The sequence below is a fragment of the Sorex fumeus genome, unplaced genomic scaffold, assembly GCF_029834395.1.
Source record: "Sorex fumeus unplaced genomic scaffold, SorFum_2.1 ptg000037l, whole genome shotgun sequence".
In the NCBI taxonomy this organism is placed as follows: Eukaryota; Metazoa; Chordata; class Mammalia; order Eulipotyphla; family Soricidae; genus Sorex; species Sorex fumeus.
Window position 1 is genome coordinate 5,246,588 of NW_026606094.1, and position 13,794 is coordinate 5,260,381.

Here is a 13,794-nt window from a genome sequence, read left to right on the forward strand (position 1 = left end):
TACATAATATTTTATCGTCAAAGCACCCAGCCCCTCTCCCACCCTCTTTTTCCCGAGAGTTTGTGTATTTTAAAGCAGAGTAGTAAAGGTAATTGTTGGTGTGGTTTTCACACATCAAAAATGGTTTTTTAGAAGCACTTTTTCCAAATACAAAATTAAAGTCAAAAGGATTAAATGTCAGTGCTTCAGGAGAGTGCCTGTATTGACGCTTGCAGTAAAATAATTATTGAGTGAGCCACCTTCTACCCCAATGCCCAACTGTGAATACTAAAGGAAATTAAAACTCAAAGTGTAAAACAATTTATTGACTACATTTTGATATTTGTGTTTTCAGTAGCACATTTCTCACTTCCCTAAGTAAATTTGCTTTGGCCAGCACTGTGAAGCGGTTTTGATATGCCACTTGAACTAATAAAAGAAGTCAATGGGGTGCCTGAAGTGGAAACACTAAGTAAATTACAGAAAGTAGATTTCAGATCACTGCATCCAGGTTGTGATTATAGCAAGAAATACGTTCAGGTAAGCATTTTCATACTTCATAATTTTTTTTGTCTTCGTAAAGGAATGCTAAGTTTTATGTTGAGCTTATTTATGAGAATTGTTTTAGAAATGTTTTTTATCTGTTAAAACATTTGGGATGGAATATTCTGATGCTAATAATATTTAGTACACTTAGCAAACAATGTTGAATTCTTCTCTGAATTATTTGTGGGATGAATTTTGGAGGTGTAAAACCAATAAATAGATTGCTGATGGAATGTTTGTTTTGGGGTTTGTTTGGCAGGTTACCTAATCTAGTGTGTTATTAGTATTGTGATATTGGAACATAGGAGAGCTCTTGGTTCAGAACTTTGGGTTAAGAGCTTTTGGTTCTAGATTTATATCTTCATTTTAGTTAAAACAGTTGTCATGCATTTTGAGAAACTTTGATGTTATACTAAAGCCTATAGGAGACACTTGACATATCTTAACCACTGAATTTATAATTCATTCTGGGTCAAACTACTCTCTTTTTTTTTTGGTATGAGTATTGCTATTTATTCACCCATTGCTTAGGCTGATTGAATTGGTCATGAACTCCACCTTACTTATTTTTTTGCCTTTTTTTATAATTTTGTTTATTGAATCACCATGAGAGCAGTTACAAAGCTTTCGGGTTAAGTCTCAGTGATACAATGAAACACCAGTCCCTTCACCAGTGCCCATTTTCCACCACCAAATCCCCCAGTATGCCCCCCATCCCACACCGTCCCCGTACCTGTGGGGCAGATGATTTCCACATTACTCTCTCTCTACTTTGATTACATTCAATATTTTGCCACCATACCCACCGTTATTGTTTGGGATTTTACCCCAACACTCAGATCTGCCAAAAAGGCAACTATAGACACTTTGTTTTCTATTGCTGGTTATGAATAACATATGATGTCGCACAGCTGCCGTAGTGGCCATGCATTTTGGAATTCCGAAATTTTAACAACTGAATCTGGAGGGATTGCTGCCAAAACCTGCTGGGTTCCGAGATTTGTTCTTGAGTCTCTTGGATCGTGGCCGTGAAGCACCTTGATCGGGAGCCAGACAGGCCATTCGTGGGCGATGACTTGGAGTCTCGTTGAGGCAGGGAGGAAAGGGCCGGCTCCACCCCCATCCCTTGAGGCCCCATGTGTCTCATGACTGCGGGCCCAAACCTAACTGTCCATTGGCTTCTGGAGGATGGCGGCCACTGAGCCGCCAAGGATGAGCAGGCTGAGGGACAACACCCTTTCTCCCCTGGGTGGTCTGGCGCCGATAGCCCATCACAGGGACTGGTTGCGTCTCTGCCAAAAGCCACTGGGTTCCGAGATTTGTCTCTGAGTCTCTGGGATCATGGCCATTAAACAGTTTGATCAGGAGCAAGAGAGGCCTTGCCTCCAATCATATAGCTGAACTGGAGGTGGTTTGTGGGTGTGTCTCCCACATACCTAAATTTTGGCCATTTACTTTCTTAGTAAACTTTGCCCCAAATTTTTGGGGTCTGGCCAAAGACACAGCAGCAATTTTGGGGTATCTGGAAGTCTGAAGGTGCCATTAGGGTGCTGATGCACTCGCCTCACAGATACAGATTCACCAGCTGGAGGCTCCATACCCCCTACTCTGTCTTCTTGGTAAAGAATTTATTCAGAGAGCAAAATTAGAGAAAGGATATTTAGTTAAATCAACTGCAGCAATATAGGTGAGAATTGATCCTGGACTTATATTATGTCAGGGAAAGATGGGAAAGTGGTAGAAAAATAGGAAAATAATAACAGTTAATGTTTATTAACTTATTTAATTCAAGTATATATGTACTCCATTATTGAATTATGTTTACTTTTTAATCATCTTATTTGAGGAGTTTCTCCCACGTGGTGCTCAAGGAATCCAGAGGCAGTACATGGCCAGTTTCTTCAGTAGTTCAGAGAATTCTATACTGCTTCTGTGCCAGGGCCTCCCTGGTGGTCGTTGGAGGGTACCAGGCAATGGGTGGGAGGGCAATTTGGTGCTGATGATAGATCCCAGTTCCTCTGACCACTTTACTGGCTCCTGACTCTTAATTTTGATGTCTGCTCTTTTAGTTTTTTGCTTTTTTGGATCATGCTCAGCATGTCACTGTTGCTTGGGGACTACTCCCTGCTCAGGTAATATTTCTGGCACTGTACCATGTGGTACCAGGAGTAAGACCTGGACCATGTGATACCAGGAGTAATACCTGGGCCTTTATCATGCAAAGCCTGTACTCTAGTTTGTTGAGCCATGTCCCTCATATTCATTTATTTTTGATGGAATGTGTAATTCATGGCCATGTGTATTTTTTTCTGATTTCTAACTTTATGTTTTAAATTAATGCATAGTCACAACTATTAATTTGGGATTGGTTATATCAAAGTTTAAAATATTAGTGTGAGAGATATACAGTATATTTTTAAAATTTTGTTAAACTATACTCATGTAGAGGAGTTTTCAAAGAGCGCCATCATATATTTGTTCATAAAATTATTAAGTTTGGGGTTTATTTTTTTGAGGGCATGGTGGGGTTTGGCCACAGCCAGTGCAGCCAGTGATGCACTCTCTGCCTTGGAATGGTGGGTCTTCTCTTCCTGCAGTGCTCAGGCGACCGTGTGATACAGAGGTGCAAATCCAGGCCTTTGACTTACAGAACATTTGCTTTGAACTCTCTCTCCAACCCATAATCATTAAGTTTTAGAACCAGAAGAAATTGTAGAAAGAATCTACACTAAGTACTTCATTTTAACTTAGATCTAATGAACCTTAAGCCTCACTGAGTTGATTATAGAAGCAAAACAAAGATTGAACTTTAATTTTGCATTAGTTCATTTACTCATCTGCACAGTTCTTAATTATAGGTGAATCATATACACTTAAAATTTTTCCTTAAATTTTAATTTTATTCTTTGTGCAGTTTCATTTCTTCTCCTTCCTTCCTTCCTTCCTTCCTTCCTTCCTTCCTTCCTTCCTTCCTTCCTTCTTTTTCTGATTTTGGGTAAAATCTGGCAGTGCCCAGAGCTTATTCTTGGCCTTATAGTGAGGGATCTCTCTTGGCAGGATTTGGGGGACAGTATGTGATGCTGGGGATTAGATCTGGGTTTTTAACTGCATGCAAGGCAAGTGATCTATCTACTTTACAATTATTTCTTCCCCCAGACTTCATTGTTTTTTCTTAGATAGGAAACAGTATCTTAGGTTTTAGTACTTTATGAGAATTAGTATTTAGTATTTTATATTTAGGATTTTATAAGGATTAGGTATGTAAAAGAGGCTGAGCTAACTAATCCTTATATAATGAGGAACTGCTAAAAATTTAGCTAGTAATATTGTTAAAAGAAATTAAATTATAACCTGGAGAAGTTTTAATGCCTCTGATTTTTCTTCAAAAAATGTCATGAAAGGTGAGTTGAATCTAGATTTTTCTTAAAAGATAACATTTATTGATTTTCAAAAACAATTCATATTATTTATATCATGTTATTACAATAAGGCCTTTTGACCTGTCTGTAATTTCTCATTTCAGGGAAAGCTTTCACTTACATCTTCTTTAACTAATGGTGGGAACAGAACAGCTGCTTTGAAGATTGAATTACAAGGTATGTAATAGACCATTTTAGCTTACGGTTTTGTCTGTAATCTGAAATTTGGTTTGTTTTTGTTTTGGGGCCACACCTGACAGTGCTCAGTACTTACTTCTGGCTGTGCTTAGGGATTACTCCTGGGAGGGCTTCATGTATCATGTGGGGTGCTATATGGTATCAAATGTACCATATGGGATCAAATCTGGCGGCTCAATGCAAGACTGGAACCCTTTCCAATCCTCCATATTGGGTAATTTTATATATACACATACAAGCACAGCAGAAATATCTATCTATCTATCTTTCTTTCTTTGAGCACTACCCGGTGCAGGTGCCCCTCTCACCAAAAAAAAAAAAAAAAAAAAAAAAAAAAAAGTGGAAATAATCTATGTTCTATGTTGGTGAGGTCGGAATGTGTTGACAAAGGGACTCTTGTCCGTTGCTGGTGGGATTATGTTTGGTTCCACACCTTTGGAAACAGGATAGAGATTTTTCAGAAAAGAATGGAGTTTTCATATAACCTGATAATTTTCCTTCTTGATATCATCTACCCTCCAAAACAAAAACATCCACTCATAAGGGACAGATGCTGGGGCTAGAATTATACTATAGTGAGTAGGGCATTTGCCTTGCATGTGTCTGACCTTGGTTCCATCTCTGTTCTGTACCCCATAAGGTCCCCCAAGCACTGCCAGGATCGATCCTGAACATAGAGCCAGATAAACCCTCAGCACAACTGGTTGTGGCCCAGAAACAAAAAAGAAAAAATGAAAAGGACATATTTGCACCATTATTCATTACAGAACTTAGCATAACAGCTAGGATATGGAATCAACCGAGGTATCCAATAACAGATGAATGAATAGTAGAGATGTGGTGTATATATACATAGTGCAATACTGTGTATTGCAAGAATGAGATCATGCAATGTGATACAACTTGGATAAACTAGAGGATACCATGTTAAGTGAAGTATGCGAGAAGAAGGATTCTAGGTGTGTTAATTGTCTCTGGTATATAGAGTAACAGAATGAGGGTCTTGCAAGGTTTCAAAGGAGGGATGCCTACATTCCCCTTGACCTTATATTACAGAAATGAGAAAGACAGTGAAGCAAAGAAGTTGGGGAGGGGAGGGTGTAGAAAAAGAACAAGAATCAAGGGGGCATCTAAGAAGGCGCAGATGAAAGGTGACAGGTAAGGATCAGGGACTCGGGTGTATCAGTGGAAGAGGTGGAGTATATGTATATACCTGAAGCACAGCGCCAACAACCCTTAAAGTGTGATATCTAAACTCAACACCCAAACTTGCTTGTCAGGGAGGAAATCTGGAGACAATTGTGGAGGGAAGTTGTTACCAGTGGTGAGATTTGTGTTGGAATACTCTATGCCTGAAACTCACCTATGAATCATTTTATAAACCACTGTGCCTTCATAAAAACTTAACTGAAAAATTTTTGTTTTGTTCACATTGTGTCCCATTGGGCATTGTTACAAACTAGTTTTGTCACATAGGCTGTGAATTTTATCACTTATCTTATGATGGACCTCTTTCCCTTGATTGACCTATGCCTTTTCCCTCTTCCCTTCTCGTTACTACTAGTTTTGCCGCACACTCTGTATGTTTATTTTTTGCTTCATGTAGTTCACACATTTTAATTTTTTAAAAAAATTTAATATTTTTTAATGACTCACCACGAGATACAGTTACAGACTTACAAGCTTTCACGATTACATTTCAGTCATACAGTGATCGAGTACCCACCAGTGTCCATTCTCCACCACCAATATTCCCAGTATCCCTTCTGCCAACTCCCCACCCCCACACCCCAACACACCTTTGTGGCAGGCACATTTCCTTTTACTCTTTTTCTTCTTTTGTGTGTTACGGTTTGCAATACAGGTAGTAAGTGGCCATCATGTTTGGTCTGTCATCTACTTTCAGCACGCATCTCCCATCCCAAGCAAGCCCTCCAAGCATCTTTCATTTAGTGGTCCCTTCTCTATCCCAGTTGACTTTTCCCCCAACAAGTGAGGCCACCTTCCAAGCCATGGAGCAATCCTCCTGGCCCTTATATCTATTATCCTTGGGTGGTAGTCTCCCATTCTGTTACTTTATGTTCCTCAAATGCATTCATTCTGTGTCTGTTTCTCTCTCTCTGTGACTCATTTCACTTAGCATGATACTCTCCAAGTTGATGCATCATGCCCGAGAACAGATGACTGGTTAAAGAAACTTTGATACATCAACACAATAGAAAACTATGCAGCTATTTAGAAAAGATGAAATCATAAAATTTGTGCACTTTTTTTTTAAATTTGGGTCACAACTGGCAGTTTTTAGGGGTTACTTCGGGCTGGAGCCATAGCACAGTGGGTAGGGCATTTGCCTTGCACGTGGCCAACCCGGGTTTGATTCCTCTGCCCCTCTCGGAGAGCCCCGCAAACTACTAAGTGTATCCAACCCCCCCCAGCAGAGCCTGGCAAGCTCCCCATGGCATATTCAGTATGCCAAAAACAGTAGGAAGTCTCACAATGGAGAGATTACTGGTGCACACTCGAGCAAATCAACGAACAGCAGGAGGACAGTGCTACAGTGCTACTCCCTACTTAGTGTTCCTGGTGATACTTGGCAAACTGTGTAGGTTCAGAGATCAAACTCCCATCTCCTGCATGCAGAGCATTAGCTCCATTCCCACTGAGATATCTCCCAGTCATCTTTACTTTTCTTCTTGAGATTACTTTCCTCTTCCTTCTGCTCTCTAACATCATTATTGATTCCTACCTTTTTTCTTCTAGTTTTCTATATTGTTCCCCATTTTCAGGACATTGTGTGACTAAAGAATAAATCCAGTTATGCTACTTAGTCATGGCTGGAAATAGACATTTGATAGATCATTTAGGCTATTAAAGAAGCAAATATTACATTTTTTTCTATGACTGAAGAATAAATCCAGTTATGCTACTCAGTCATGGCTGAAAATAGACATTTGATAGAGCATTTAGGCTATTAAAGAAGCAAATATTACATTTTCATTATGAATCATTGTGTTTGGGGAAAGTCATCTTTCAATTTGTGTATATATTTGTTTTGAGGTGTTGTACCAAAGCGCTAAGTGAACGGAGATGATAGGTGGGTGTACTAAGTGGTGCAGTTAGACTCGATAGCCTAGCAGATGCCAGAGTTCTGAGCCATACAAGACTGAGAAATGTGGAAAGATCTTTTGTGTACTTCATAAATGCATGCATGTCTAATGTGATAGCAGGGTTTATTGTTTTTGTTGAAAGCAGGTTTGAATGAAACTTTACAAATCTTAGCATCCAACTTCCTATTACTACTTAAAAGAGATGCTTGCTGAGAAAGGATGGCTAATGAGCTTCTTCCCCAAAGCTTGGAATATTCAAATTCGGTTACTTGTAGAATCTGTGTTTCTTATTTCCCAAGTTGTTTTTTACATAACTGTCTTAACTGTATTCACAGTGCTTTTATTCTTCCCTATATAGATACTGAAGGGGAGGAGACCACAATTGATTAGATTAAAACTTAATGTACTGGATCCAGAGAGATAGTACAGTCGGTAGGATACTTGCCTGGCATATGGCCCACCTACGTTCGATCCAATATCACAATATGATCCCCTTAGTATCACCAGGAGTGATTCCCACGTGCAGAGCCAGAAATAAGCCCTAAGCATTGCCTGTGTGGCCCAAAAACAGAAACAAAAGCACAAAATATAATTAGAGAATTGTAGATTGCTAGCACTAGCACTAGCTTCCCATCGTTCATCGATTTGCTTGAGCGGACCCAGTAACGTCTCCATTGTGAGACATGTTGTTACTGTGTTTTGCATATCGAATATTGCCGAGTGGGCGAGACACTCTCTGTAGCTTACCAGGCTCTCCGAGAGGGGCGGAGGAATCAAACTCGGGTCGGCCAGGTCGACCACATGCAAGGCAAAAGCCCTACCCACTGTGCTATCACTCCAGCTGTAGATAGCTAAAGTTCATTAAAAATAAAATACTTGGAGAGTGATGTTATGTACTACAAAAATTAAACAATTATTGCTGCATAATTCTTTCCATTATGAATGTGGGAAAATAAATACTGATTATTTTATAATGTCATATTTGTAAAAATTTTTGTAAAATGTAGTCAAGAGAAACTTGAAAGTTTAGGTCTTAGTGCTATATAGCAATCTTTAGTTTTGAAATGTATATTAAAAAGTGAGTTCCTAACATTTCAAATATTCTTACCCATAATTACATTTGAAGCATGTATAGTTTAGTTTTTGTTTAACTTAGAATATAATTATCATTATTTTGCTTGTATGTGTGTAAAAAAAAATATCTAAGGAGTGTGTGTCTTTTTCTCTATAGAAGAAGGAAATTCAAATACAGAGACGAACACCATCAGTATACTGTTTTTTGGAAAATTAGCAAAGGACTGTGCAAAAGTTTTCTATGATGGGGTAAGATACATTTATGTTTATTATTTTAGAAATAGATTTTAAAGTCTTTGTAATACTACGTTGTCCAGAGAAAAGCCTTTTCAAATGAGGTTTATTGTAAAGGTTTGGGAATGTGAAAATGACTATTAAAAATAGCAGCATTTAGTGTCAGAGAGGACATAGTGAGCGAGAATACATGCTCTGCATGCAAGAGGTCTGGGTTCGATCTTGGGTACTACATGGTCCTCTGAGCACTGCTAGAAGGGTCCTCTTCCCACTCGTAGAGAATGCAGCACACAGCAGCTCGAGAGTTGGAACATTCTTAAGGACATTGTAATGTATTTTCATAGTGTAAAAATTATTTTTGTTACATGAAAGGGACAGCTTTCCCTCACTTTTTTGACATTTTTAATATTATGATATTTAGAAAATACACGTATGTTGATGCTTACTTAGTTAAAGCTCTTACTTAAAAAAACAATGTGAACTTAACTCATAGTTATACTCAGAATATTTTGTTTTGGAAATGCTTCCTAAATCTTCAAAACGGGATTTTAGGGATCAGGATTGATTGATCTCTGATCTCAGAGCCGACAGCCAGTTGTGGGCCCCAGAATAAAACAAAACAAACCAAAAAACCACTAGGCTGTCTATGTGTAGAGGTATGTACTACCTAAGTATTCATATAAAATTTTAAAATAAAAATGATTCATATAGGTAAATATGTCTTTATTTCTATGTGGACATTAACCACACTTCTGTTACATATCGAAAATCATTTGTTTCTTCATATAATCAAATATATTACATCAGTATTCTATTATCATTATTTTCTAAATTATTTTTTGAGTTTATTTTTTCTTTCAGTAAGAGACAGTCAATAGGAAAGTTTACAGTAATTCAAAAACTATGCTGGATGTTTAAAGTGTTTGGTCAAACGAACACAGAACTGTTGAGTTGTTTGATATACTTTGTAAGTCACAGTGCCTTAATAAAAATATATATTTTTTTAAATAGATGAGTAGTGCATATGTGTGTCATAATTTTCAGTGTTTTTTTTTTCTCTCTCCCCCTTATCTTGTTTATCATGTACTGGTGATTGCAGGGATCACGTATATGTCTGGCAGTGATGGTCACCTGGATCACACATCAGGTTGTTGTGTCACACACATAGCCAGAGTGCTCACTGAGTTTTGCCTTCTTCGAGTTGTGCCTACAAGCAGTTATTGAGGATATCTCTGTAATATAGATATGCACATTTTTTTGTCTTTAAATTTTGGTCTGCTTATTTACATAGGTATGCAATTTCATGCTTTTCTAAATATGTGTTACCATACTCTGCTCAGTGCCAGAGTACCAATATCCCTTCACCACCATCCATGCATAATTCTATTTCAGTTCCCCCTTCTTCCTGCCCTTCTAGTAAATTCAGTTTTGTGGTCTCTGTTCAAGAATTTGTTTTCATCTGGTCTTGTCTGTTCCCTTTGTTTCTCTTATCCCACATATGTGTGAAATAATTCAGTGACCACCTTTCTGGTCCACTTTATTGTTGTGGCTCTCTTATCATAAACTCTTAGGGTTTAATTCTTGATTGTTGGTTCTGTTTGATTGACCTGTGTGCTTATTTTATTTCTTTTGCTTTTGGTTTGGGGGCACACCTGGCAGTGCTTAAGCCTTACTTCTGGCTCTGCACTCAGGGAATCTCTCCTGGTGTGGCTCTGAGGACCAAAATGGGGTGCTGGGGATTTAAGACAAGTTCCCTGCTTACTGTCCTATTGCTCTGGCGCCTGTGCCTATTTTGATTTCAGCTCTGTGTTATTTTGAATCTTTTCATTTTGTGTTACAGTTTTTGACACATATCTGAATTTACCAGCAGTCACCCTTCCTGGCCATGGCACTTGCACATTCTTTTAGAAGTGTCAACTAGGGGCTACACCCCTTTCATAGTCCTTCATCTGCCTGCCTTTGGTCTGGCTAGAAATCTCCTGCAACTCTGGGAATTGCACATACAGAGCTTCCAGGTTGCATTAGGTACATGTGGCAACACTGGGGATTTGAACTTGTAACCATATTTTTGCAGGGCAAAATATATCTAAGTTCCTGCACTGTTCCACTGGGCCATCAGTTTTTTTTTTTTTAACAACTGCTCCATATACATCCGAAATAACATTTGCTCCTTGTGTCCTGATGTTAAAAACTTTTAAATGATGAATATTAATTTTTATTTTCTGTATATTTCTGAATATTTTAATACTATTAGCTGTTGTTTGTTATCTGCTACTATACATTTTGTTAGTGTTGTGTGTGACTATTATTCATTTGATGCTTTCTTTGAAGTATTTTGCCATTGAAATTAAGCTGCTACATTGGGAACAAAATTTTCTTTCAGTATATTCTAAAATGCATACTTACTCTTTCTCAAGTTTTTAAGGGAATCTTTTAAAGTCTGTGTTAGATTATTTAGAAGAATATTGTGATAGATTGCTGACATAGCAAATAATACGAATTGTATTGGGATACATACATCAAAATGTCAAACTGGGATAGGCCACGTGTAATGTGAGCATCTTAGTCCCTTTGTTCTCTCTCCAGCCTTACCTCTTGCAATGTCAGTTGGGTGGTAATGCATTGCTTTACTTGTATTTGTTAAACTCTTTATTCTTGCTTTGATTCTAAATGATAATGTACCAGTCTATGGTATTCTGGAAAACTTTGCTTTTCTTGGGAACTTTGAATCTTGTATCCTTTCCTTTTTCCTATGTTTTCTGTTGAGACCTTCGTGGGTAGTTTATGGGGGTTGCACCCAAACAAAAACAAAACTGAATCAGGATCATAAGTAGGATGATTGTAGATACAGTTTTAAAAAGCTGACTGAAATGATAGTTTTAAGATAATTGATATGACACAGCAAAACCTATGAGGCAATATCCTAAAAAAAAATTTATTTCTTAGTTATCATGGAATTGGGCTAGGAAACAAAGTGTAGAAAGTACTTGTGTGCACTCACTTACTACCTACCCACCCACGGACACACACAAGTATAGTCATTTAGATTGCGTAGGAATCAATAAATTATTGAAATATAATTTTTATCGAAACTTATTTTAGAGTAAACTAAAATATATAATTTATTGATGTATTATTTTTAACTGCTGTATATACCTTTCTGGCGAAAAACTTGCACACTCACTGTTCTTGTCCTTGAAAATGGAAGTTTTAGCATAATTAATAGTTATGAGATTTCTGAATTATTAAAAATTTAATATTTAATAAGAACAGAATTAATATATATATTTTAATTTATTTATTGAATCACCGTGAGAACAGTTACAAAGCTTCAGGTTCAAGTCTTGGTCATACAATGATCAAGCACCCATCCCTTCACCAGTGCATATTTTTCACCACCAGGAACCCCAATATAACCCTCATCTTACCCCTCCCCCTGCCTGTGAGGCAGATGATTTCCACTGAACTCTCTCTCCAGTTTGATTCCATTCATTATTTAGACAAAAGATGCACCATTATTATTTGGAATTTTCCCCTAACAATCAGACCTGCTGAAAAGGCATCATAAAATAATGTTTTCTGTTGCTGGTTATGAAGAACATATGATGTTGCACATTCGCGATAGGGGCCACGTGATTTTGGATTTCTGATATTTTACTAATTAAGTCTGGAGGGATTTCTGCCAAAAGCCACGTAGTTCCAAGATTGGTTTGTGTGCCTCTGGGGCCATGGCTGTGCCGGAGAGCTTCTTGTGAGGAGGGGCGTAACTCATGGTCTTGGCGGGCCGGGACCGGTTCTGCCCCCCATTCCATGAGGCCACAGTTGCCCTGTCACTGCCAGCTCATACCTAGCTGTCCAATAGGCTCTGAGGCAGCAGCCACCATGCGGGGGGGGGGGGGGGGGCAGGGGGGGTAGAAGGAACAGGCACCCTTTCCCTCCCTGGGGGGGAGGGGCACAGCGCCGTAGCTTACTGCATAGTCCATTCACATTTCTGCCAAAAGCTGCTAGGTTTTGAATTAGGTCCGTTGAATTAATATTTTTAAGGCGATATTTTGAGAAATGTTAAAGGGGAAAAGGAGGGTTGAATTTGAATAAAAATGAGAATATTAATAAAGTTAACAGGTAAAACTTAATTTTAAAGATTATGACATACCTATTACTTTCCCTTCAAAATAGAAAACTGTTTGAATAGTTTGCTAAGAGAAGGGGAAATGGAAAAAAGAAAAAAAGATGTGCATAATGTCTCATTTACATGTGGACATTAGCCAGAAAAGGTATTTTCTCCGACTCCTGTCCTCCCAGAAGCCAAAAACTCTAAATGCTATTAACAGTGTCTTTGTTCCTCAGGATGTAGACATACATGTGTTGCCGGCATATATTTAAATAATAATTTCGTTTTCATGGGTTATAAACAATGAAATATAAGTGAAATAGAAGTTTATGTTTCATTTCAGATGAACTCTTTTCTGTAAAGAAGTGCACTTTTAACATTTTTATAGGTTTTGAGAACTTGGGCCAGGAAATTATAGTATATTGCTGTTCAACTATCTACTATTTAAATTCCCTTTTCTTTTCTCTTGATATTTTTGATTAGTAAGACGTGAAACTATCTGCTTCAGCTTCCTTCAGGGGAAAAAAAAGCCATTTAAATGCATGATCTGAAAGACACTATAGTCTGCAACTGGCTATGACATGAAAGTCTACTTAATTTTTGTGAAAGAATCAGCAATTTGTAGATAAGGATGAGTACCATAGGCTACAGGAGTCTTTGGGGGAGATTTCAGAAGTATAGAAGCAAAGAGGGAAGAATTGATGGAAACTCTATGTATATATGCATGTTTTTTTGTTATGATGAGGCTAGTTAAACTCATTTCTCATAGTGATGCATGAATTCGGGATCCTCAAGAATTGCTTTTTGTTATACACTGTAGCACTGCCCTCCTGTTGTTCATTCATTTGCTCAAGTGGGCACCAGTAACGTCTCACAACAAATCGTGAGATTTGTTACTGTTTTTGGCATATTGAATACGTCATGGGGAATTTGCCAGGCTTTGCCGTGGAGGCAAGATACTCTCGGTAGCTTGCCAGACTCTCCGAGAGGGATGGAGAAATCAAACCCAGGTCTGCCGCATGCAAGATAAATGCCCTACCCTCTATGCTATCAATACACTAATATATTAAAATATATATTAATGAGGTGATTTGGGTCACATCCGGCAGTGCTCTGGGTTTCTTCC

At 38.2% G+C, this 13,794-nt stretch overlaps 1 protein-coding gene across 2 annotated transcripts in view; it reads left to right on the forward strand.

The window, feature by feature from the left end:
- The first annotated feature begins 339 nt into the window (after nt 1-339).
- POT1 (protection of telomeres 1) overlaps nt 340-13,794 on the forward strand; it is a 90,192-nt gene continuing 76,737 nt past the window's right edge. The window contains exons 1-3 of one of the 2 annotated variants that reach the window (XM_056118315.1): nt 340-519; nt 4,049-4,121; nt 8,481-8,572. In XM_056118315.1, coding sequence (XP_055974290.1) covers nt 397-519; nt 4,049-4,121; nt 8,481-8,572 — 288 coding nt within the window. In that variant the 5' untranslated portion in view covers nt 340-396. The remainder of the gene's footprint in view (nt 520-4,048; nt 4,122-8,480; nt 8,573-13,794) is intronic. The other variant, XM_056118316.1, reaches the window with a different exon arrangement.